Genomic DNA, 27,008 nt, shown 5'->3' with positions numbered 1-27,008 from the left:
TGTGTAGAAAAAGATGAGCTATTGGCTCAACTCAAATAGACCTTGATTGGCCATGATTGGTTTGGGTTAGATTAAAACCTGTTGGATATTAAATCAACAATGAAATGGGCCTCTATGGGCCAAAATGAACTTGATCATGAAGAATTCAAAGGTTCAATGAGAGAAAAGGAACTTGATCGTGGATGATTCAGAGGCTCTTTGAATAAGGAGAGCTTTGGATTATATAGTTTTTTCACAAATGGATTTTGGATTTGAACACATGAGTTAATGGGCCAGGTTTTAGGTTTAGGCCTTTTTTTTTATTGGCTAGCAGATGGACTAATGCCATTGACTGAACCAAGGTTACTTACAATATTGAAAAAAGACTTGGCACATTGTACTTATTCTTCTTTCTACATTTATGAAAGTAGGAACAAGGATTATTTGGAAACCTAAACTTTGACCTTCAACTATGAAGATGAAAATGCATTATGGGTGATGGAGTTCTACGATTAGATGTGAATATGTCGACAAGGGCTACTGAATGGAATAACACCTCATTCCACGGGTTCTTTACACTAGGTTCGAGATTTGACCACTACCATGGTGCCACTCGAAAGAGCAAACTTGCCTTCCTGAGGCTTCATCACTCTCCATAATCCCTTCTTGCCATATACATACAAATACCACTGCCGCTCTCCGCATTTTTGTTGTTGTTGTTGTTGTACAATCATATGAGTAGAGATGTGGAGACAACAATATCAAAGGCTGTAATGGTGTACTCATTGTTGCACAAACCAATTGATTAAAATACCCTGTTGAGATGAGAAAGCATGAGGCTGATCTGCAATGACGAAATGTTTATTAGACATAAGAATGATTTGAGAAAATTGAATGACGATTACCAAGATCTTGTGCTCAATATACCATAAGCTCTGATACCATGTGAAAATCTAATATTAGATTTATTCTCTTGATTACTTTGATTAATCTAATACAATACCATAAAGAGGGTTCATATAGAAAACATAACAAATCCTAACAGTTCTAATCCTAATCTAATCAAATCGAATCTCAATTTAATCATATCCCTTATAATACGATCTTAATCTGATAAGAGCTTTATCATAATTTCTAAAGAAATGATTTGGTACATCTCAATGCATCTTATTACAAAAAGAAAGATATGACTCGTTTTAGTTGGACACACTATGGTTGTCGATTAAAACCTTGAACCTGCATGGGTAGGGTTGATCTCCAATTTCTTCAGTCTATTTGGGTCAGACTGGGGCCTAACCTGGGGCGGAATCAGGATTTTTGGTTAGTGAGGGCTAAGTGCCAAGATGGTCGACTGATATTCTTGATTTCCTTCTATACAAATCAAATGATGGTTAGAAAATAATCTCCACAAAAGTGACAAAAAAATTCAAACTAAAATCATAGATTTTAGACTTGTAAAAAAATTTCTTAGGTTTAATTTTATTTTTTTTAATTTAAAATCTTAATAAGAAAGGCTTTTAGGCAATTGAAGACAATGGATTTTGACAAGAAACTTAAAAACATTGTTTTATACTCTCCAAGATTTTTCCGACCTTTTTATGATTTTTTAAAATTCATCTGAATTAACCAAATTGAATCTCCTCCAAATAATTACTGAATTTGAATTTTGTTATTAGGTTTCCTGAAAATGAATAACCGTTGTAGATGAGGACCCTTAACTCATTGTTCATTAATCTGGGGAGAGCAAGGCCAATGGATGCACATCGTCAATCTGAAAAGTACAAGGGTTGTCTCTAATATCTATCAAAATTTAGGGTTCTAAATCCACCATTTTTTTAAGTTCAGTGGGTCCCTACAAGGGATGCAAAGACAAGGGTATCTCTAACATCGATCAAAATCGGTTGGGTGGAGAGAGAGAGAGAGAGAGAGAGAGAGAGAGAGAGAGGCTAAATCATTGATTATTTTCCATAAACAAGAATAGAGATTGAAAGTGAGGGTCCTTAAGTCATTTTCCATTGAAAAATAATTTCTTTACTACTTAAGGAAAGTTTTCTAACCGTGTCACCTTGTGGTATCCAAAAACATGACCCAATGCCATAGGGTTGTTGAGGACAAAATTTCAAGAACTTTGAAAATTTTAATACAACTTGTTTTTCACATACTCTTGAATTTTAATTTTAAATTTGGGAGTTCGGTAGCTTTCCATTTTCAACACCTTGGATCAAGCCCAAAAAAGACTTTTTTGAATTTTTTTTTTTTTTCTAATCCGAATTTTTTCATGAAATCTAGAGGGTCGTGGTATTGGATTGCCATAGAGGGAATCCATTTGGACCCAAAGACCCTTAGTAAGATTGGGAATCTTACTAAGTTAGTGAACTAGCCTCTTCTTTCCATTAATATTAGTATTAGAGTCGGAATAGCCTTACTGACTTAATAAGATTTTAACTCTTACCAAGAGTTGTTGACCTCATCTTGTAGCATCCAAAAACAAGATCTGATCCCACAGGATTGTAGAGGAAAGAAATCTGTGAACTTTGAAAACAAATAATAAATGTTATTTTTTCACCATTGAATTTTAATTTTAAATTTAGAAGTTCCATGGAAGTTCGATAGTTGTTCATTTTCAAAACCTTTGATGAAGTCCAAAATAAAAAATGATAATTTTTTTCATCTAAGTTTTTTCCCATGAAATCTAGAGGGCTGTGGTGCTTGATTTTCAATGTAGTAATCAATTGTAGCAAAATGATCTTAGTACTTAAAATCTTGCTTAAGTTAGTAAAGAAAGTATTTTTCTTAATATTATGAGTCTTAGAAGATCCGGACAAGAAATGCATGTAGGCACTTTCAAAAGCGCATGAGTATATTTTTTATATCCATCAAATCAGGGGGATAAATCGCGGTGTGTATGTCTTTATTTAATGAAGTACAATGGGGTTGTGTGATGGGATGTTTGTTGTGAGTTTGAAGAAGACAGGAGTATACATCCAATATTGATGAAAATGTGGGGAATATATCCTCAATTATTTTTTCAAAAAAGTTTCGTCTCTACTTAGGGCCTAACAATACCCAGATTCACTTGCTTTTATAAACTACATATGTATATCATATATAGTTCACTCATGAATCTCCAACCATTTTTTAATTACAATGGAGTTTAAACTTATTTTTAATAAAAATGATGACAAATCACTTTATAAAGATATATGAATTTAATATTTTTATAAAACTTAATAAATAATTTTAAAAAAACTTGGGCTTAGCAGATGTATTTTCAAACGGTGGTTTAGAGTTGGTCTAAGGTATAGTACCTCTTTAGGATGGGGTTAAGGTTCATTCAATTAAGTCCTTATCAACGTTATTCATTAATAGCCCTACGGCCGAAGTGCACATCATTCATGTTTGAGTTGTGTTAGAATTACCTCATCGGGGGACACCTTGACGTGGTGACGCGCGCATGTCCATAGATGTGTTTTACTCGTATCTCAGAGAAAACGCATCTATGGACATGCGTGCATCACCATGTCAAGATGTCTTCCATTGAGATGACTCCAGTATTAATCTTCATGTTTTATCATCACGACATATATTATATGGTTCAACTTGAGGAGTATGACTTTAGAAGTCTTGCTAAAACAAGACTCCCATTACGCATTGAAGTGTTTAGAGTTTTCCATACAAACAACTACAAGGGTCCGGACGTTCCATATTTCTTTAAGTCACAATGCGTCAACCCTTTTCGATTAAGGCCAGGGTATTGTAATTGATTTGTAAATTCATATCATGGAAAGTTATCAAATCATGTCATTTACCGGGACAGCATACATTCCAAACTAATTACAAGTTGGTAAAAAAGTGATTTTTTTTTCTGTGGTAAATAAGTTGTTTTCTTAAACCTTTAAAGAGTTGAAGGGATTTTTAGGCAATTCAAAATAGGGGTAGGGGTTTTTATGGTATTTCAATGTAATATATATATATATTTAAAGGTAATTTGGGGTTAAGGCCACAAGGTGAAAAAAACCCATATTTGACGGTCCACGGCTGTCGAATTTGGGGAACATAAAATTTTTCAACAGCCTTGAACTGTCGAAATTTGATTTCTAAAATTTGTGGGGCTAGACCTGTCAAAATTTTCGATTTTCAAAAAAGAAAAAAAATTCTAGAGAGCTACTATTACCACACCACATTCTATTGTTGTAATAATTCCTTTTAACTGTTTAGTAATTAAACAACTTATTTTCGCAAAAATAAATTACCTACTTTGTAAATAGTTTGTAATGTATACTGCCCACCAAATACAAAATGAAAAAAAAAAAATGTATATATGAAAAATATGCAAAAGAATACAAAGAAATTTTCTAGAGTTGTACTATTTTTTTCTTTATTGAAGGAGACATCCTCAGGGATCTTAAGAGAATATTCTCTCTCCATAAGGCAAGATATCTCTTGGAGAGTTTTCAAAGAGGTTGATAATTATATGGCAGAGATGTGAGCTGAACTAGGCTTCTCCATGGGCTGAGCTAATTGGGGCCACCCAAGTCATGTGGGCTATATTCCATGGGCTGGACGAATTGGGCCCAACATAGTATTGTATATGATCCTTGGCACATTAGAAGAAGGGAAATGTTCAGCAACAAACATTTTGGCAAAACACGGGTTAGAAGTTTTGGAATGGGCTGATTTTTGGTGATGATGATCTCCTCAGCCCATTCCAAAACTTCTAATCCCATAAAAAATGGTTTACAAAAAATGGACGGTCCACGATTTTTCAACTTGTAAACTGGGGCTAGGAATTTTGGAATGGGCTGATTTTTGGTGAGGATGATCTCCTCACCGTAGAGATCATCCTCACCAAAAATCAGCCTATTCCAAAACCTCTAACCATGTTTTGAAAAATGTTTTGCCAAAATGTTTGTTGCTGAACGGGCCTGTTAGAAGAATTATATATAGGCACTACTTGTGTACTATAACCATCTGAGAAATATGGGAAGAATTAGAAATTTAGTTATAAAATGATTAAATTGTCGATAGAAAGATCGAATTATGAGCGTGAAACCCCCGATCAAATTACGGAGGCAATAAAAATGAAAGAAAGAACACACAACAGAACATAACAAGATTTAATGTGGTTCTGCAGTACTAATGTTTATGGATAAGGAGAACAATTCACCATATTTGGTGAAGAAATTATAGCTTAGGATTTCTCCCAATACCTCTTTCAAACCTCTAACCCTAATTAGTTTCCTTCCTTTCATACTATGCTATAATTTTAAGGGTCAAGCTCGTAGAACATCCAATGATTAGAATTTTACATGTATCCCAATAGTACATATCTAAATGATAATTCTTAACTATTGGATTTTGTATTTACATGCCCAAGACTCTGTATTATTTCTTAAGTTAACAAAATTCAATCCTAATTATCACAACCCCGTCGGTGTGCCTAGCCAGGCAAAGAAAGGGCTGTTGAGAACAAGGGATTAAAGTAGAGCCGTCTAGCATGTTGGATGAAATGGTAAGGGGAGTTTTGAGTTTAGTCCCACATCGACTAAGTAGACATTCGTAGCCTGGGCTATAAGGGCAAGCTTGACCTCTACTTAGTACAATGTAGTTCAAAGTCATGCTCAGTAAAATCAAAAGCGTGTCAGCCTACTAGTGTGGGGTAGGGGTGTTATGAGTGGCATCAAAGCCTAAAATGACTTATCCAACTGGTTGGGAAGAATATTACAATCTTGTCGGTGCACCTAACTATACTAGGAAAAATGAAAGTGGACCCGCCTCGTGTGTAAGATGGAATGACAAGGAGAGTTGTGAGTTCAATCTCACATCTCCTGGGCAGACATTTGGAGCCTGGGCTATACGTGAAAGTCTTAGCTTATCTTGTACAATGTGTTTTAAAGTCGTGCAAGGTAAAATTGAAAGCAAACAATATCATATTAGTATGGGCTAGGGCCTCTACACTTACAAAACTGCACTGACGTCGTGGTGTGCACAAAACCATAGATTCTTTTCATTCATATCTCGAGGAAAACATCTATGTTTCTATGCATACCACCACGTCAATGCAATGTTGTAGGAAGTTAGTTTAGCATTTTTCAATTTTAAAATGAGTTATATTACATGTAGATTTGGTTAAATCTTATTTGAATTGGTGATTTCCTATCTTAGATAGTTTTGGATATAATCCACTAAAGGTAGGCTTCTAGGTAGGGCTATCAATAGATTGGATTTTGATTTAAATCAAAATTTGATTGGTTTCAATCAATTTTAGATCGAAACCCAATCTTGACCCAATTGCAAAATTTGCCATTTTAAGTTCGGTCCCAACCCAATTGTAGGTATTTTTCATCATATTCATTGTAGTTTTTAAACTTGGAGATAATTCATGAGTCAACTCAGATGAGTCAAATAAAATATGTTGAATTTATAAATATTATATTTATTTTAATATTTTAAAATTAATCCAAGTTTACATTTTATAACTTTCAATAGTAAAAAAAAAAAAAAAACTTTTAAAGTGTATACAAACAAACTCTTAAAGTTTTTTATTTGATTTATTAATTTTTGAATTGACTCATTTGAGTTGATGAGTTGATCCAGGTATTTGTCAAGTTGACCATGTAATTGGTTCCTTGAGTTTAAGCCAAGTCAACCTGAAATGAACTACAAATTTTCTATATATAATGTGTTAGTGATTTTATGTTACTATCTCATCATACATGTCTATAAATAATATTGTGTAGAATATGAATATTTTGATAAAGAGATTAGATAGGACAAGGCTTTGAATTAAAATAGTTACCTGATGGGGTATTCAAATATCTAGAGATTCAGAGAGAGAGAGAGAGAGAAGTTAAATTTTGTTTAAAAAAAAAAAAAAAAATTGATGACTACTATTATTTTTGCTATTTAAATTCAAATTTCAAATATTATAAAGTTCATTTTGACATAAATTTTAATATCTTTTGTGGGCCATATTACATTATTACCTCTATTTTAAAAATAATCATGACAGCCACTAACCAACCCAACTTTCTAACATAATACCATAAATCTTGGATATTTATCAAATCACTAAAACTAAACAAATAATTATGACACCCACTATCCATCCCAACTCTGTAAGATAATACCATAAATGTCGAATATATATGAAATCAATAAAATTAACTTATGAGATTTATTTATTTATTTTTATAACCGAGTATCCCTATAAATAGGGTTAGTCCTGGGGCACATGTAATGCCTGCACATCACATGCACCAGGTAAGTGAAGGTGTGCCCTCGCAGGTGATTCCTGAAAAATTAATTTTCATACTGGGTATTGAACTCACGACTTGCGGGTGGTAATCGCTTATCAGTCCGAAATTACCATTGAGTCAACCCCTTGAGGTTAATTTATGAGATTAGGTCAACATTTATTGGTGAATGTAATGTTTGATTAAACAAGATAAATCAACCTTTATAAAATTAATAACAAAATAAACACATAAACTTGGGTGCAAAGCCCACATGTCAAATGATATTACTATCTTAGGAAAATGATAAAATGTTAACTATAAAGCAATAGGGTAGAATAACTTTAAATCCAATTCTAAGCCATTGGACAAAGTTCTTAATAATCAACCACAAACATGTGGAGAACAAACAAATAACTATTAACCTATGAAAGCTTGATCTATTGATCGATTTGTCTCAAGGGTGGTAGTGATATAAGGAATTTTTTAGACATCTCACCTTCGAATTTTTTTACTTTGAATACATGATGAGGGGCTAGAATATAGTTGTTGTGTGCAAATCAATTTTATTAAGAAAATAAATAAAATACATAATTAAATGAGAAGTTAATTCGAATCCAAATTAAATATTATGAGAGAAAAAAAAAATTAAAAGAATTTATTAGTTTATAGAAATAAATTAAGATCAAGGTTTCATGTTGAACGCGATGTACTTAAAATACATTTTGCCCCTACTCCAATGTCAACAGTTCGTAGACATCTATCTCCCATGATACAATGACATGTAACAAAGATGATATCACTCCAATCTCTGTTTATGACGAATCTGAAAATATTTGGTATTTTCTTTTAATATATCTCACTAATAATAAATAATGAGAACACTTTAAGCGTAATGGATTGGATATTTTTAGACTTAATAATCCCACAATATTTACTTGAAAATAAATCAGAAGTGAAGTATTTTTATCTTTGTAGATTAACTCTAATAAATAAATAATGATGAGTTCCTAATGTTTCAAAAATGTGTGACCAATAGATGTTAAAAAATGGGTTGCCATAGGCAAAATTGAACAAATGCCGTAAAGGCATTACTTTGAAAATGACGTTCAAAAGAAGACGTGGGTTAGAGTTAAACGAAGTAACTACTTCTTAGGGAGTTATCCCATGGTTGATAATGTAACCTATTAAGTTACTTGCATTCAATAAAAAATAAAATTTTTTGATTTTCTAATTCATTTTTATTTATATATTTATTTATTATAAAAAATTCAACAATAGTTTTGATAATCGAGCTTGACTCGCAAAGAGTCATCTATGTTAACTTAACCCTTCTCCCTTGTCTTCAATTGTTAGGTTGAGATTCAAGTGAATTGAATCTTTACTATTATAATAAGAGAAATGTTTCGACATCAAATTTTAGATCCCACAAATACCCTCACTTTTGCATTTAAATTTAATATAATTAATGCCATTTTGGTCAAAAATCAAAAGGTATCCTTTGATGTGATATTCACACACCCTTCAATTGATGTTTCAAATCATAGATAAGCACTTTTGATACACGTACAGGTGTTTGCACATGCCACCTACTCGTTCTAATTAATGGAAGTATTTCCAACATGATATGACTTGAGATTGCCGACATACAAAACATGGGTTAGATCACGAGCTTTGCAACTTGAGCAATAATTGGTGTCATTTACGTCGGTATATTAGTTTCTTGTGGTCTTGTTTATTAAGAAGAAATTTGTTATCTTTTCCTTCTTTATTTTCTAAGATAAATTTATGCAAATTAAAAAGTAGTATTGACGGTCCCACATTTATTTTGCATCTAACTTGGAATCAATTGATCAATTTCTTGGTGTATAAGTTAAAAAAAGAAGGAGAAGGGAGTTGTGTCACTGTCTTGATGGGAATCAAGCGCGATATTTAGGTGCAAAGGATTGTGTCATCATCTTAATGGGAACAAATGTTTAAGAGTTCTATAAATGACACTAATCTTCATTAGTTGTCTTTTAAAACTCCAAAAACTTAGCACCATAACTCCATGCCCTTTGTTTAACTATTTAAACCTAAGATACTTCTTAGAGATAACTTAGTTTTGTGATTTGTGATGACAACATGATTGATTTGAATATAATATGATTTCAATATAATAAATAAATAAATAAAAAGTTGGACATATTTTCATGAAACCCACATCTCCATGTTTTGTTCCTCACTTACTTACCTTCTAAGATAACAAATGTGGATCGTCTCAATTAAATTCACAATCTCTCAAATGTATGGTACTTGGAGTGACCTCAATTCACACTTTGCTGATGTGGAGGTGAGTAATATTTTTCGTCGGGTCAATCTTAAGGTCACTCCAGCATGACTTTTATCGGATTATCTCATGGTTGTTATCTTCTCTCCTCCCCCCCCCCCCCCCCCGCCTTTTTGCCATTTCGAAACCCTTTTTTTGGGTGACTATATCCTTATTTTATGAATAATGATGAATGCACGCGGTTTTGAGTACACAGCAAAGGCACATAACCACATATCTTTTTTCTATGTATCCCGAAGAAAAAATATATGATTCTATGTCCTTGCCACATCATCAACATACCAACTACCTGCATGCATCATGATTCTTTTTATATTTCATATTTAATTTCATAAATTAGTGTATGAGTACGACCTCTAATAGTAGTAGTTGTTGTAATCTTGTAGATAATGGATTTATACATTTGTTAAAATTGGACAAATAAAATATATATTTTTGAATTATGTATCTACTTAAAAATGGCTAAAATCTTTATATTGATAAATAATATTTTTTCCAAAACATTTGTTAGAAAAATAGAGGACCTTTGAAGGAAACTTTCTATGGACAACATATTCTATTTTAGGGAGAACCATACAAAAGAAAATAATTAAGCACTCTAATTAAGAAAATTAATAAAATATCATTGAATATATTAGGGGAGTGTCTCATATGCCTTGGTTCCGGCTCTGCTCATCTGGCTCTCCTAGTTAAATGTATGTCCAGACACTCTCTTTATATATATATAAAAATAAAAATAAAAAAAAATTTAAAAAAAATTAATTTTTTTCTTCATATAAATATAAAAACATACTTTCCAAAAGAACGATGATTTACATACCTCCTAATTTCTTCGGGATACACAATTGCACATATTATGGGAATGTGTAATAGTGTATTTTGAGAAAATCTATGGACATGTCACGGTAAGAGAATATGTTAAAGGGGAACTCAAATTATCACGACTTTTTCCAAAATCACCTCTCAAACACTTTCACAAAAGTAGGTGCCAACTAGCTTATTTGGTAAAATCTATGGGCGACGATACTATAGAATTGGATTTGATTAAGAAAATCCATTTATCTCCACAAAACAAATAATTGTTCCACCGAAATCGACACAACACATTTGCAAACGAATTCTAAGTCTCTTTCTCAATCTCTCATTGGCTGATGATTCTAACATCATATATTGAGTTAAAATTGGGATAAGTGACAAAATTTAAAGGGAAAAATAAATGTTTTAAGATTATTTTTCTTAATTTTATTATTATTATTATTTTCTAGTGATTTCCCAACTCATATGTTCACAGTGGCAATTGAGTAAAATTCAGTAAAAAAGGGAGGATGGACTTGTACTTTGCGATAAAGAAGTCTTTGACTACAGCGCGTAAGACTTCAAAATATCTGAAAAATTAAGGATCGTTTAGACGTACTCCTCCATATTTTTGTAAATATTTGAGATACCCTCCACTGTTTTCAAACTTATGACATGTCTCTTTGACTTTGTTTCTTCCCTTGTATACGATTAGAAAATGACCTAAATGCCCTCATCTTCAGTATCTAGAATCTAACCTAAAGCCTTGATGTTTCTCTCCCGAAATTAATATTTCATCACCAATCCATTCACCTTCTATGACAAATTATTTTGATTTGTTAAACTTCATCTTCAATCAATTGTTTTCAACCTATCATGACTAGTTTTAGAAAATCCTTAATTTTCTACTCAAAAGCCCATATCTTTCTCTATGCCTCTGAAAATCTTTTATTGTTTCTTTAGACTTGAAAGTTGAAATAGAGAAAATATTAAGATTGAGGATAGAATTAAATTTTTACCTATTTTGAAAAAAAATTTAAGAGATCTTCTATTGACACCCAACCTAAATTTAAAAAAATAAAAAATTAATAAGGTGATAATATCATTCTTTCACTTTAAAAAGAAATGTTAGGTCTAGGTATATTCTTCTCTTTGAAGGATAGATATCAAAGAGTGAAAAACATGAAATCAACATCAATAGGTTAGAGTTGTTCTTTTTGATGGGTTATTATTGATAGTGGGATTTTTTTAGTTTAAAAAAAAAAAAAAATCTTGTGCAATTATTAAGAAGAAAATTTTAATGTGAAAATGTTAGTTCATATTTTAAATGACGCGCATTAATTTTTAGTTAATATGTGATAAATAATATAAAAAATTAGGATGCAATAAGTAGAAATTGGAGTGCAATATATAATTTCCCAATATTAAATAGCTTTGGAGTAGGGCTGCAACTTGGGCGAGTTGGAGATCAACCCACACTTGACAAACATCAACCCATGCTTGCGCCCAACCTAAACTTGGGTTGATTCCACTGGGTTTGGGTTTGGCCTGCCAAAGTTGCAACCCTACTTTTGAGTAGCAATTGACGATAAGGGTATTGATGTCTTTTTATTAGTCTACTAGAGAAGACCGACGTCAAGAGGTTGTCATCGGATTAAGAACATAGAAGGGCATCTCAAACATTCAGCAAAACATGGAGGGTCATATCTAAATCATCGAAGAATATATAAAAAGAAGAAGAGGGAGTGAGAAAAAAGAGTGACGTTGCGGCCATCTGAAAATTTTCGAAAACTTGACAAATATAAACAGAGAGGGAGAGAGAGAGAGAGAGAGGGTTCATAAGTTGCTGTAATGGCGATTTCACTGAAACCTTGATTTTTACCGACAAATTTCACATAATCTCTGATTGTTCGGGTACGGATTAGATTAACTTTCATCTATTTCCGATCGAGCTTAAGTTTTTCATGCAGAATTCATTTAATTCAATCCTATTCTGATTGTAAAAGTAGATTCTATGTTGATCTCGAATTTCGGTTGATTTTGATCGTGGAAAAAGGAGATGTAGACTCATTAGTTTGCATTAGACTGTATTTTATTTCATGTTTGGATTTAAAGCTCTTTCTTTTGGTGTGAAAACCCTGATTGAAGATTTTGTGTTTTTTAGGAGAATCTGAATTGATGAAGAAATGGTGAAATTAGGTTTCCTTTATAAGACATGTGAAATTGATGTGGTCCCCCTAATTTGGGATTTTTTTTTTTTTTTTTTTTCACTTGTGTTTGTCTGGTAATTGGTTAAGAATCATCTTAGATTTTTTTTTCTTGTTTGTTTTATGGTAAATTATCGAAAAAGGAAGAAAGGATGTTGAGATTTGATAAGACCTACTTCATATAGAGAAGAAAGTAGAAAAAAAGTGGAAAAAAGAACAAGAAACATCCAATGAGGGGAATAAAATCCGAAACCCGAAGCTACAATATCTCATTACAAACTAGTTCCTAGTTAAACAGAAAATCCTCAAAGAATAGACCTTTAAAGTATTCAAATTTTTTGCATCAAAGAACAAGAAACATACAATGAGCAGAATAAAGTCGCACGTCTAACAAATAACAAAATATTATAATATCTACCTAAAGAAAAACAGAAACAAAGGTTAAAATACAAAACAAGAAGCAACCATATGTGCACCTTCTTCCATCAAGGTCATTGCACGTGAGTCGGGATCGTCATGCCCTTCAAATCAATATTCAGATTTCAAGACTCAGTCCATAGTATGATATTAAGGGTCACTATTATAATATCTATCCCTGATGCAGTGCAATTACATGTAGTGCTTTATGTTCTATGATTACATTTTTTTATGGGTAAGCTGGACTTGAACCATGATGTCAAAGTTGCTTTGCAATTTGTCAAACCAACTGAGCTATGGGTCTAAGACCTATTACAGTTAATTGGCACTCTGTATGACTAGTCATTACCCATTCAGAAAATGTTATGATGCATATTGGTATCCACTGCAGTGCCTGATTCTCGGGTTGTGAGCGTCTTTTGGAAGTCATGGGGTACACTATGCTTCTAGAGTTCCAGGCACATTGTTTCACTATCAATTTACTCTGTTAGAATCAAGGAGTTAGTTTTTTTCTTAGATTCTATTGCAAGTGATTTGTTGATATCATGGGGGATTTCACATAACAATAATTTAACATATATATGATTTTTAACTTATATATAATATATGTTTACTTTTTTTTTGTTTGGTATTTTTAAAAAATAGATTACCTAAAATATTGGTGTGTTTAAAAATTATTTCATATTAAAACATTTGTATAATATAAATTACTTGAACAATGTGTGTAAAAATCATTTAAAAATAAGAATTAACAGGTATGGGTTTAAAATTAAGTGCCATCTTTCGAAGACTAAAATAAATCATCTTCTCTGAGATGTAAATTTTTTGAATAGTTAATTGAATATATGGCCATATCAAATTCTTAAGATCAAACAATTCATCTAGTTCTCCAAGCAGGAAATTTAGAGACATGGCCATATTTGTCTATCTTGTGAATATCTAAAATTCACCATTTGAATGTTATTTATGAATCTTTTATATAAAAACCATAAAGTTAGGTAAAATTTATGATTCACTATTAGACTGTTACTATTTGAACAAAAACATGGTTCAAATTTTCGGGTGAAGACATTACTCTTCCATCCATATCTTGGTTTTTTTCCCCTAAACCTTAGATACTCCACAAAAGGAAGTGTGTTATACTAGACACTAATTACCTAACATCACCTAACAAAGATGACATGAAATGTCTTTTCCTGCACGCAATGTAAAAGATTGGGAATTGTGACTCTTCAGAGAGATGGAAACTTTTGACAACTCTGTGTGTTTAGTATTTCTTTTAATGTACATTTTTCAGTCCCAAGCCTAGACAAAGGAGGAGTTTATGTTAGGTTCGCAGCTGGTGTAAAATTCATCACCTCCTAATATAATTCTTGATGTTGAGAATGTTTAATTAATGACTAAATGATGATAGCGAGTTTTAATTTTTGAAAGATTTATTTTATTTTATTTTTTTATTTTTTTTATAGAGGTATAGTGTTAGTGGTTAGCATGAAGTTGGGTTCAAGGGGGTTTGAACCTACGACGTGGGAATAATACTCCCCATGTTTTGCTACTTAGCTAAGTTGGCACTCCATGAGAAAGATTTTTTGTATGTATAAATTGTGATTTTTGGGCCTAGCACAATACTTTGTAATGCACAGGAGGATAGTGTTAACAACCATTTACCCCAAAAGACCGATTTGATAAGGAAGGCACAATTATGAATATAAGAGGGTCATGGGTCAAACTGGGGCATGATATGTGAACACGTGATGCTTGAGAGCGGAGGTGGATAACACAACACTCAACACTCCCCCTCTCCCATAAAGGTAGAAAATTCCCTCGAGGAGACTCGAACCCATGACCTATACGAACCTAGTGCTTTGATACCATGTTAACAACCAGTAAGCCCAAAAGATCGGTCTTTTGGAATAGTTGGTTGGTTAAGTAAACCTTTTTGTCAATCCTTGTACTAGACCTTGTCATTATATGATGAGTTATGGAATAATAAGCATAATATACTAAAATAATTTTTTTCGGTATTATTTAATATTTTGAATTTATAAGTTAATAAACAACTTTTTTTGTATCTTACTATTCAACGAGTTGGATCTGTCCATTAAATTTTTTGATAGGAATTGAATTTTAGAAACACTGGTATAAGCTATCAACATAAAATTCTGCGTACTTGTCGCTTTTAGCACGTGAGATTATATTTTGAAGCCCCAACTTATCCTCAACTTCCAAATGCTCCTAAACGTAGCGAATGAGAGTATTTTAAACAATAGATGATACATATGAAAAGTTCTAAATAGGCAAGGACATAACTGCAGAAGGTTGTCTAAGAGAAGTTGGTTGATTTGAATGTTTCAAACAACCAGCACCATAGTTGGTTGGTCTTCTAACTAGTCAATCTAGTAACTAAGGCAATAGGCCATTTGGCTCATTTGACTGATCCAAGTTCTAGTAAGTTTCTTCTTTAATGATCATGTCAAAAGTCTTTCATGCAAGTTTTTGGTCTTGAAGAAAACATGAAGCAACATATTGCTTTTAGACAACAAATTTTGCTTAAGGTTGGGACTAAGAGCAATGCTTTTACATGTGGATGCAAGGGGCAAGGCACTTTAATGGGCCACAACAATAATACAAATTTAAGAAAATCAATATCTTCATATGGTGAAAGTTATGTTTTTGTCAACATTATTTAGTCTAGATTTTCTTATTATTTAATTGAGGATGAGGAGAGAAGCCAAAAGAAAAGGAAATACAGTTCTATTTTACACTGTGACAAACTACAATTTGCACCACCAGTTGTTAAGCGTCCCCCTTTTTATAGAGCTTTGTTGGATGAAGCCCTTGCCTCATGAGATTTTACACTTCTTTAATAATGCTCAGGACATTTTGGGGAAACCTTGTCCTAATGCAAGCCTCGAGACATAATCTTCAAATACCTTTTGAAATTTTGACTAGTAGTGTTGTGATTATTTCCCATTGTTCTTGACTAATAGCATCTTTATAACAAAGGTTAGTTATGCAAGGTACTAGCAGTATTTTTCTATTGTCCATTCACCCGGAGGTGGACGACAGTTAGATGTGGGTTGTCAGTTGGGATGAGGTCTTTTCGATAAGGTCTCTCCATCAATCATTAGCTAAGACGTTCCTTATGTCATTTCCATAGGTAGTTGTCCTGGGACTAGAGTCCCCTCAAAAATCTCTTTCTTGATCTGGTATGTTGATTAAAATCCTTACGATGGAGCATGTTATTTGACGGTGCTTCATTGCCCCGAATCTTGTTTTCTTTGCAAGGGTGATGGTGAGTCCACGACTCATATTTTTGTCCATTTAATGTAGTTGTGGAGGTTTGGTCTCATTTCTTGTCTCTTTTTGATATCCTTGGGGTTCTTTCCTAGCTTGCTCTATTTTATGTTTGAGGGTAAGTAATTTATTGGGGTTCATTTTTTTTTTGTTGCTTTCAAGAGTTCGGAGATCTGGAAGGAGAGTAAGTGGGGGTGGGAGGACTTGCTACAGGAGATCATCATTTCAATTTTAGGCGTTTTTTGTTTTCTTCTGTTGTAGAGTCTTTTTGGAATTTCGGGGTGTATTTTTTAGAAGATTTCTTGTGCTGGGTGGTGGGTAGGTGGGTGGGAGACTTGCTACAGGAGATCATCATTTCAATTTTAGGCATATTTTTTTTCTTCTGTTGCAGAGTCTATGTGGAATTTCAGGGTGTATTTTTTTGAAGATTTCTTGTGGAGGTGGGATTGGGTTTGTAGTGTTAGAGTTGAGTAGAAGGTGGGGTTTGTGGCCTGATTTGTGGTAAGGTGCTTTGCTATTGTTTTTCTTGTATTTGGTTGATCCTCTCGACCTAACGTTTTTTTTTTTTCAATGAAATTCACTTTAAGGTTTTTTTTTGCCCATCATAGTTTTTTCCCTTCATAGTGTTGAATCCAAGCAAGCTATGTAAATAAAAGGTTTGAGATCTATCTTTTCTCCCACATCATTTCTTCAAGTATGCATGAAGTCAAAGTGTTAATCTGTCACTTGGACTTACCAACTTTATGTTTTCTCATTGGTGACCATTTTACCAGTTTTGAATTTCTTCTCTATGTTGCTGTTAGCTTTTGCTTCTAAGTCATCGTCGTTAACTTGGGTTTCATCTTTATCCTTCATTTTGATTTAATAAATGTAATGTGAGTTTGTTCCTTTCTTTCTCCCTTTTTTGCAGTATAATTTGCTTTGATGTTTCCTCGAATGATGGAAAAAATTGCCATCACTTGGTCAAACTTGTCTTTTCACGAGATTATTCAGGCCTGAAGAGTGCTCAGTCCATGGTGACCAAAATAGAGAATCAGATAAAGCTCATTTCCTATTATAAAATCTCAAAATAGTGGAATGGGCTCTAGGAATTTCATGTGATGCACGTGGTAGTCTCACAGTCTAATTTAAATGAAATGTAATTAGACAAAATCCCAATGGACCAATCAAAAAATTATGAGCAGTCTCGATACAATCCCATGGAAGCTAGAAATGACGGACTTGGCCATGCAAGTCAGAGGTTTCTTCAGGACCCATTGATCTCCATAAATACAAATTTGAGACCCCTGGAGTTCAATGTATCAGGTGGAACTAAACCTGTACTGAATTACTCCATTCAGACAGGTGAGGAGTTTTCTCTTGAATTTATGAGAGAACGAGTGAATCACAAAAATCCCCTCACTCCGAACACTGCTAGTGAGCCGAGCAATATATCAGATGTTTCAGTGCTTACTATAGTAGAAAAAGGCCATGTTAAGGAGTTTGAGAAGAAGGGCTCTTCCGGAAATAAAAACAGAGTACCACGTACCTTGTCACGTAATGGCAGTAATCAAGGAGTTGTTCGTGGGTATTCTTCTTTAAGAGCTTCTGACAGCTCATTGACGAAGATTAAGTTCCTCTGCAGCTTTGGTGGTAAAATCCTACCTCGACCCAGTGATGGAAAGCTTAGATATGTTGGAGGTGAAACCCGTATTATTGAGATAAGAAAAAACATTTCTTGGCAGGAACTTATGCATAAAACCATGTCAATATACAACCAAGCTCATGCAATTAAATATCAGCTTCCCGGGGAGGATCTCGATGCATTGGTTTCCGTGTCATGCAATGAAGATCTGAAGCATATGTTGGAGGAATGTGTTGCCCTACAAGATGGAAACCGATCTCAGAAACTGAGGATGTTTCTTGTTTCGACAAGTGATTTGGATGACCCTCATTTTGGTTTCGGCAGCATGGACGGGGATTCCGAAATTCAGTATGTAGTTGCCGTCAATGGCATGGACCTGGGACCAAAAACGGACTCAATTGAGTGGTTGGCAAGCAATTCAGCTAATGATTTGGATCGATTACTCTCTCTTAATGCAGAAAGGGAAACAAATAGGGTTGCACCGGAGTTAGCTGGGACTAGCGCTGCAACCTTGGGGGGTACTCTTGTACCTCCTTTGACTGTGCAATATTCCAAGCCAATTCTTGCTAGTTCATCAAGTGCTTGTGGAACACATGTGCTGTCTGATCGAGGTCAGATAATGCATCAAGTTGAAGCTGAGCACAATCCATTCTCTGCAGCGGCTGCCTCATCTGTTTTATCACAATATGAAAACAATTCCCATTTTTCTAATTGCACACCATTTGAAGGTTCAGTTCCAATGCTCCTCCATGGACATTTGACTCAAGGAGGTTTGGTTGAAGGGTTCTCTGAAGTTCCAATAAAGGAGTTTAAACTCAAAGTTGATGGCCCAGGCCTGCAAAAGAGTGAATTTGAACAGATTCGATCGTTAGAAAATGAATATCACGTTTCTTCAAAGCCATGTGATGGTTCTATTCCCAATTACATTCCAGCAGAAGGATTATTGTTGGTTACCTCTGCACCAGAGAGAGGAGCTTCGCTCATGACTTCAACAAATAAAGGAAAACAGCCGGAGCCTGTACAGGGTTCATTGCCTCTCGATGCTTTAAATGCTGGGCAAATTTGTAAATCTAATGATGGATATGCTAACTCTGAAGCTGATTCAACTGACTTTAGTTACCTTGAGCCGCCTGTGCTTCCTCACAGGGTCTTTCATTCTGAGAGGATTCCACAGAAGCAAGCAGAGTTAGAGTTACGAGATCGATTATCAAAGTCTGATGATTCCTTTGGTCCTCAATTTCTAATGTCCCACTCATGTTCTGATCTAGTACCGCAGGACCCAATTTCCGAAATCGTTGATAAATCTCTGGAAGGAAATCTGGCTTCCCGAATTGAGCCATCAATCTCCTCAGCAAAACTATTACCTACCAATTCTCCAACCATTCAAGAGGGGTTAGAGCCTGAGAAATCCAATTTGGACCGTGCAGTAATGACCCCCATGTGTGATAAAGATACCATCCATGTGGATACTGTTCGTCAAGGGATTGATGCTTGTAAAACAGAAGATGTTGACTCAAATGACAGTGAAAAGGGTGCAAATGGTAATAACATGATGAGGCATGCAAATAATTTTACTTGTAGTGGGACCTCAGCAAGAGATGTTTCTCAGGAAGAATTCTCTCTTGCCACAAAACCCAAACCAGAGCAAGGGGACATTATTATTGATAATAGTGACCGGTTTTCTCATGATTTCCTTTCTGATATTGTTTCGAAGGCAAGTCATATTGAGGGTTCTTCGGGTACTAATCCATTGTATAAAGATGAAAGTGGCTTGAGCTTGAATATGGAGAACCTTGAAAGTAAAAATTGGTCACTTTTTCAAAAGTCAGCACAAGACGAGTTTGTTAAGACAGATGTTTCTCTTATGGTTCAGGACCATCTTGGTTTTTCATATCCGCTCAATAAGTTTGAAGAACGGGACTCTGGAGCCTACCATCTGACACCTCTAATGGCTGACTTGGTTTCCTTGGGACCTAATTCCCAAATTGGTTTTGGGGAGGAAATTCAGAAAGAATCACCTAGTAATGTCGTTGTTGACACTGTTGGTTCACACCTCTATTATGACCCTTCCCAGGTCAAGGGCAGGGAATTTGCACAGCTCGAGGGGATGCCAATTTCAAAAGTGGAGGAGAACCTGATAACCCCGGGGTCAAACTATAAGGTAGTTTTTTTACAGTAAATTGGTTTAAATACATTTTTTCTTAACCAAATTTTACTGGAATTTCTAATTTGTTTAATGCTTCTAGGATGAAAAGTTAGAAAATGGTAATATTGGTGGACCTCTTATCGATTCTTCTGTGGGAGATTTTGATATCAATACCTTACAGGTATGATACTTGCAGTATGACTTGCTAATTAGCATATGCAGTGTGACAATACGTGAATATACATGTTTTAATTATCACCTAGGAAGTTAATCCTTGGCATCTCTATCAGTATGGTGAATATCTATCTTGAATGTGAAAAATACATTATAGGCGGTTTTTCTTCTTTAAAGAGGCAATCCCGTCAACACTTAAAGAAGTATCCTTTATTTTTTTAAATGTTTGACACCATGATATTTAGTTAAAATGGAATCACATAACAATATATTTATAAATTATGTGAAGCCATCTGCTTTTGTTTATGCCTTCTGAAGCTCTGTTTATATAATGAAATTTAATTGGTCATATTGTGATTTAGTCATCAGTACTAAGTGTCTAGAGGTGTAAATGGCGATATCAACTGACATCAACACACTTAACTTTTTTGAGGTGTCCACATTCTGAAAATGAAAATGCTTTATAATTGCAAATTAAAGGTAGGATATGTTAACGTGATTTGTACTTTGGGGAATTTTAGAGGGTCATACGTACTGCTTAACCACTCTGATTATCATCATCACAAGTCATATCCAATGTTGATAGCATATGTGAGTGTGTGCGACCAGCATAGGCTGTTAGCATATCACATATGCAGTGGCATCTGCCAAAACTTTTTTTTTTTGGGGAAAAAAATGCAGAAAATATTTAAAAAAATCTGAAAAAATATAAACAAATCCAGAAAAATACATAATAATTAAACAATGCACAAATTTCATATTTTCATTTTTAAATCATAGTTCACACATCAAAACGTGCAAATAAAAGATTAAAAATAGTCAATCATAAAAAAAAAAGTCAAAATAGCAAAAAAGTCGTACAAATACATGAAATACTCATAGAAATGTCTAAGTAACTAACTCTAATAGTTAGTTTGATACTCTACACAAGCATCCCTAATCCGTTGTGGAATATCTCCCCATTAGGATTGTCGTCGTCGTCGTCGTTGTTACTTTAATTCCCATTGTCACCAGAGTCATTGTTGACAACCATTTACCTCAAAAGAACGATCTGATGGGGAAGGTGTAACTATGAGTATAAGAGGGTGGCAGGTCAAACTAGGGCACTGGCACGACACACGACACCCGGGAGTGGAGGTGGATAACACAACACTCCCCCTCACGTATAAGGGTGGAAAATTCCCTCGAGGAGACTCGAATCCATAACCTATATGAACCTAGCGCTTTGATATCATGTTGACAATGATTTACCCCAAAAGACTGATCTGATGGGGAATGTGCAACTATGAATATAAGAGGGCCACAGGTTGAACTAGGGCACGATACGTGAGCAAGTGACACTCGGAAGTGGAGGCGAATAACACAACACTCAACAATCATCACCCTCCTCCACATACACTTCATCCTCCTCAGTCTGTTCGTCTTTGAATCTCACTAATTCTTTATTTTCTTGACCTTGTACTGTTTCATTTTCATCATCATTTTTTTCTTGTATCTCATCTTCGTCTTCTAGTTGCCTCGAGCGTCGACCAATGCCCCTTCTTCTTTGGCTTGAGCTTTCTCCAAATGTTGGTGCAAAAATCACTTGCTTAACTTGGACCCAAGTTAGATTCTCTCCTCCGAACATAGGCTTGTCCTGTGCATTTGTGATCCACAAATGATCTGTACTAAGATCATCAATAGAGATAGGATCATAGAAGTCTGGATTCTCTTTCCTCAACTTGAATTGCTCATGCAATTTCTAGTTGTATTGCATGAGTACTAAGTCATTCAACTTCTTTTGTTCTAACCTTTTTCTCTTTTTAGTGTGGATCTATTCAATACACAATAATTTATAAATATTAGATACTTATATATCATTGAAAGAATGGAGTAAAATATTAAGTGTTTTAGTAGTTTAGTTTTTTGTTCTTACCATCTCAAACATGCTCCAATTGCATTTGCAGCCCGATGCAGAACATGCTAGGCCAAGAATTCGTATGGTCAACCTCTTCAAACATGGATCCTTCGCAATAGGATCAACTCCATATGTTGACCACCAATCAGCTATTGAATACAATATTACATCAAAAGATTACATTTAAATATTTATATTTAATTATAATAGTAATAAGATGAAAAATAATTAAATAAGTCAAATAACTAAAGTCTAAATCTAAATATTAAATTTTTTTACTTCGAATTTTTGTTGTTCTATGCCTTTTGACTATATCTTTTCCAAAGATGCCTTTGCAATCCTTGTAACGATCTAATTGTGTCAATATTGCATGTTTATTGACCATTCTTTCCAAAACTTCAAGAAATCCAACCATATGCGTCAAATCTGCCTCATCTTGATTGGTGGATTGGAAATATACGGCTAGATTAAGGATTTAAGCAGCCGAATTCATTGCAAATTTCATTTGGATGCCCCATCTCTTATAAATAATATCAATTACACTTTTATAATTTCACCATCTACTAACCGAACATAAACTAATGACATTATTTAGGGCCTTTGAAACTCCTATCCAAAAAGTCTGGGACATAATATCGGCAACTAATTTTCCTTCGATCTTCTTTGACTAGGGCCCATTGTTCTATTCGGCCGACACTACTAAGGTTCTAAGTTCAACATTTTTCCCATGTAGACTTTGTAAGGTCAAGAACGCCGTTGCAAATCAAGTGATTGCAGGCCTAATTAGATTTAAACCTATATGTGCTCTCATTCTTTGTAATAGCAGTGCATGCTTATAGTAAAAACAATGACCTCCTTAGCCTTAGCAATGGTGTTGATATGCAATTTACCTATGTCCATTGAGTGTTGTGTTATCCACCTCCGCTCCTGAGTATCACGTGCTCACGTGTTGTGCCTCAGTTTGACCTATGACTATATTCATAGTTGCGCCTTCTCCATCAGATTGGTCTTTTGGGGTAAATGGTTATTAACATGGTATCAGAACGCTAGGTTTGTATAGATCACAGGTTCGAGTCTCCTCGAGGGAATTTTCCACCCTTATGGGTGAGGGGGAGTGTTGAGTGTTGTGTTATCCACCTCTACTCTTGAGCATCACGTGCTTACGTATTGTGCCTCAGTTTGACCCGTGACCCCCTTATATTCATAGTTGCACATTCTCTATCAGATCGGTCTTTTGGGGTAGATGGTATATGGTATCAGAGCTCAAGCTCCTCTAAACACATTGATTTTGGAGTGTCGTTCTTTAGTGATGGCGCCACCGTCATCGTCGAACCTAAATTATTTTGTTTCCGTTATTAGCATTTAATTTTTTTTCAATAAAAATACCGCCTTTCTCTATGTTTCTACAAACTTCTTACTTCACAAGTTAATGCTTCACGATCTTGATTTTCATTTTATCTAAAATCTCTTCAGTGAGAGTTCTTGCATTTAAACCGCATGATCCTTATTTGTATGCTTATGGGAGAGATCATGACAGACCTGATCTAGTGGGCCATGAAAATATAATGGTATGCAAACTATGTTAGTCATCTCACTAACCATGAAAATATAATGCATGTGGTGTCCAGTAATTAGATTGTATGTAGGCTCATCTCACTTACTTTGAAGTTATACCAGACTTAATTTATGCTCCCCTTATTGATACCTTCGACCGAAGTTTGTTTGGTTCCTTGCGACCAAATATTGGATTTTTTTTCCTTGAACATGTGTTTGCCTTTAAATGTCCATGATCAGATCATAAAGAATGAAGATCTTGAAGAGCTGAAGGAACTGGGTGCTGGTAAATATGGTACTGTTTATCATGGAAAATGGAGGGGCACTGATGTTGCCATTAAAAGAATAAAGAAGGGCTGCTTCACTGGTCAATCATCTGGACAAGAGAGATTGGTGAGAATTCTGTCAGTTAGATTTATATGATTTATCAAATGTACCTTTTCTATTTATGTGATTCATACGATTACACTTTTGTTACTTCTCTAACGAGTTGATTGACAGTTGTCTTTTCTTGGTCTTTTTCCAACTAAGTAGGGTTTCAAATTTGTTTTTAGTTGTTAATTGCAAAATAGATAACAAATAACCATTTTCCTTCTAGACTCAGGAGTTTTGGCGGGAAGCTGAAATCCTCTCAACGCTTCACCATCCCAACGTGGTGGCATTTTATGGTGTAGTGCAAGATGGTCCTGGGGGAACATTAGCAACTTTAACAGAGTTCATGGTGAATGGTTCCCTTAGGAATGTTCTCATAAGGAAGGATAGGTGATATTTTTTTTTCAATGGGTTCTCTCTTAATATTATGATTCTACTGTTCTCTGAATTTTATTTCCACTCTCATTTTTTTCATGATTGTAATTGTCAGAAATCTTGATCGTCGCAAGCGGCTAATAATTGCAATGGATGCAGCTTTTGGAATGGAATATTTGCATTCTAAGAATATTGTGCATTTTGATCTGAAGTGTGATAATTTGCTTGTGAACCTGAAAGATCCTCAAAGACCTATTTGCAAGGTAATTGTTATGTGTGGTATATATCTATTTTTGGCAGGAAGTCAATGTTCTTTCAAAAGATTCGGTACTCTTCTAGCTAATATTAGTATCCATCATGTCATGATTGATACTGAAAACCAATGATTAGAAGGAAATGCAAATTTTTTTGAACAGGTAGGTGATTTTGGCTTGTCAAAAATAAAGCGGAATACCCTTGTTACTGGTGGTATAAGAGGAACCCTTCCTTGGATGGCTCCAGAGCTATTGAATGGCAGCACCGATAAGGTTTCTGAAAAGGTAAGAAAGCATCCTAGTTCTTTTTTAAACTTACAAAGAGGCATATAAAGAGATACGCTAAGAAAACAATATCGGTTCTGTATCTATATTTCTTATACACCTTAGCAAATGTTCGCCCCGACTAGTGGATTGTTTAATATAGAGAAAGTGTAAGTTATTACTTTGTTACCATCATCAAAGCCTTATCTCAAATATTTGGTGTAGGCTGAATAAATCATTTTCCTCTATTATGTCTTCCATTATTCAAGTGTGTACGTATCCATTCTTGCTAGCTCGACCCACTTCCACTTTGGTCTTCTTCTCATTTTTTTAGAACCTAACTTGTATATTTCTCTTAACTGGGGCTTTTTCCTATTTTATTGCACATGGATTTAGAACCAAGGCAACGAAAATGGTCACTTATAGGTTGTTTACTAACCATGGTTTAAGTGGCCCTTTCTCTTTATATATGTCTACTCCAGATACCCTGTTTTGACCCTACTTGTCCTAAAGCCCTGCGTCTCCAATGCTGTTCTCCGAAATTCTAATTTTTCAACTCCCTCTCTAGTCTCATCAAAGAACGCTATATTGTCTGAGAATAACATACACTAGAGGACATGCTACTCTATATATGACTCAGTAATTTAAACTTTATAATGTTTAATTTTAAATCACGAGCTTAAATTGGGTTGATGAACATTCATTTCTCTTGTTATCTTAAGTCTCGACATCTTGAGATGCATGTAAGTATTAATACCCATTTTTTTTAATTCGATTGCCAGGTTGATGTATTCTCCTTTGCTATAGTATTATGGGAGATTCTCACAGGCGAGGAGCCCTATGCCAACATGCATTATGGCGCAATCATAGGCAAGTTTTCCTGAGCATTTCTTTCCATTGTCTGCCCAATTGTGAAGTATTTTGGTATGAACTAGACATTTGGGATTGAATTCACAACCCAATTGAATGGTACACTTTTTTGAAATCTGGGCCTCGGATTCTGGTTTACATACCCAAAAGCCAAACAAGAAAATTACACCTTTGTAGAACAGAATAACAAGATTATCCACTTGTCAATTTCTTTGGATGGTAGATCTTTGCCATGTTACCTACCTGATGATTGTAAACCATTTTTACAATCCATCAATTCAGTATCGTAAACTCGCTATAAAGATAGTTTTGTCTAGTTATTCAAAGACCCTTTCCCTTCATGCAGGAGGTATTGTAAATAACACGTTGAGGCCACCCGTGCCAAGCTTCTGTGATTCCAAATGGAGAGGACTAATGGAACAGTGTTGGGCCTCTGATCCCATTGATCGGCCATCATTCACAGAAATAGCCGGTCGCCTACGTGTGATGTCTGCATCCTGCCAAACTAAACCTCAGAGTTATGTGAAAAATAAAGCAACCAAATGATGGTTTGATGATCTCCCCCCTCATTATTTATATTTCTTACACTTATATATACCAGTCTTTTGTTCTTGGAGTGTATTATGTTGAAAACAAAAAATGTGTACTTATAGAATGTATCATAACGGCTTCTAGTTTATGAATATAAGAGTTGGTTGCTTGAGTTATTTGCAGTTAATCTGTCTTATTTGTGAAAAATCTGTAGAAACTGATCTTCTTATGTTAATATTACCAATAGAAAATCCAAGTTGATGTTGTTTTCTAGTCGTAGCGACCATGGATTTCTTTTCCATAGGTTTTCTTGTTTAAAGAAGGTAATATGGTTAGTCCTAGCAAAGAAGAGCAGAAGATTTGAATAGCTACAGATACAAGAATGGAATGAATGAATTGGTCTCTACATAAACATTTGTAATTGTGTACAATGATGAGGTATGAAATCTGGCAATCTTTCTATGAATCTTCAAAGTACTTATTTTCATTTACGTCTATTGCTATTTAATCTGGAAAGAAAATTAATTGATACAGTTTGTATTGAAAGATTAATCTAGGAGAGCATGGAATTGAACAAACTCAATAGGTATGCTTTCTTTTGTAAAATACATGGGTTATTATCTTCCTCTCTTTTTCTTCACGTGTTAGACAATTAAAATCAACAATGTACGGAAACCCTAAAATTTAG

At 34.5% G+C, this 27,008-nt stretch overlaps 1 protein-coding gene across 2 annotated transcripts; it reads left to right on the top strand.

Moving 5' to 3' along the window:
• Positions 1-12,106: 12,106 nt before the first annotated feature.
• LOC147410946 (RAF-like serine/threonine-protein kinase 20) lies at positions 12,107-26,502 on the top strand. Of its 2 annotated transcripts, none has more exons than XM_086441918.1 (9): positions 12,107-12,252; positions 17,170-20,044; positions 20,130-20,210; positions 23,895-24,047; positions 24,259-24,416; positions 24,517-24,664; positions 24,818-24,940; positions 25,702-25,789; positions 26,136-26,502. In XM_086441918.1, exons 2-9 carry the CDS (start codon positions 17,417-17,419, stop codon positions 26,333-26,335), a joined length of 3,579 nt encoding a protein of 1,192 aa, XP_086298044.1. In that variant the 5' UTR covers positions 12,107-12,252; positions 17,170-17,416; the 3' UTR covers positions 26,336-26,502. The 2 variants fall into 2 exon arrangements, with proteins under 2 accessions (XP_086298044.1, XP_086298037.1); XM_086441911.1 differs by having other exon boundaries at positions 24,253-24,416.
• Positions 26,503-27,008: the final 506 nt, after the last annotated feature.

The sequence above is a fragment of the Akebia trifoliata genome, chromosome 1 (assembly GCF_017979445.1).
Source record: "Akebia trifoliata isolate Shusen 1 chromosome 1, ASM1797944v1, whole genome shotgun sequence".
NCBI lineage: Eukaryota > Viridiplantae > Streptophyta > Magnoliopsida > Ranunculales > Lardizabalaceae > Akebia > Akebia trifoliata.
This window is presented reverse-complemented; position numbering and strand designations above follow the sequence as displayed.

Excerpts from the sequence above, each read along its gene's own strand:
- LOC147410946 (XM_086441911.1), top strand. The coding sequence starts at position 17,417 with ATGGACCAATCAAAAAATTATGAGCAGTCTCGATACAATCCCATGGAA. Across the intron at positions 24,665-24,817 it reads CTCAAAGACCTATTTGCAAG|GTAGGTGATTTTGGCTTGTC; the intron begins GTAATTGTTATG and ends TTTTTTGAACAG. Across the intron at positions 25,790-26,135 it reads GCATTATGGCGCAATCATAG|GAGGTATTGTAAATAACACG; the intron begins GCAAGTTTTCCT and ends CCCTTCATGCAG.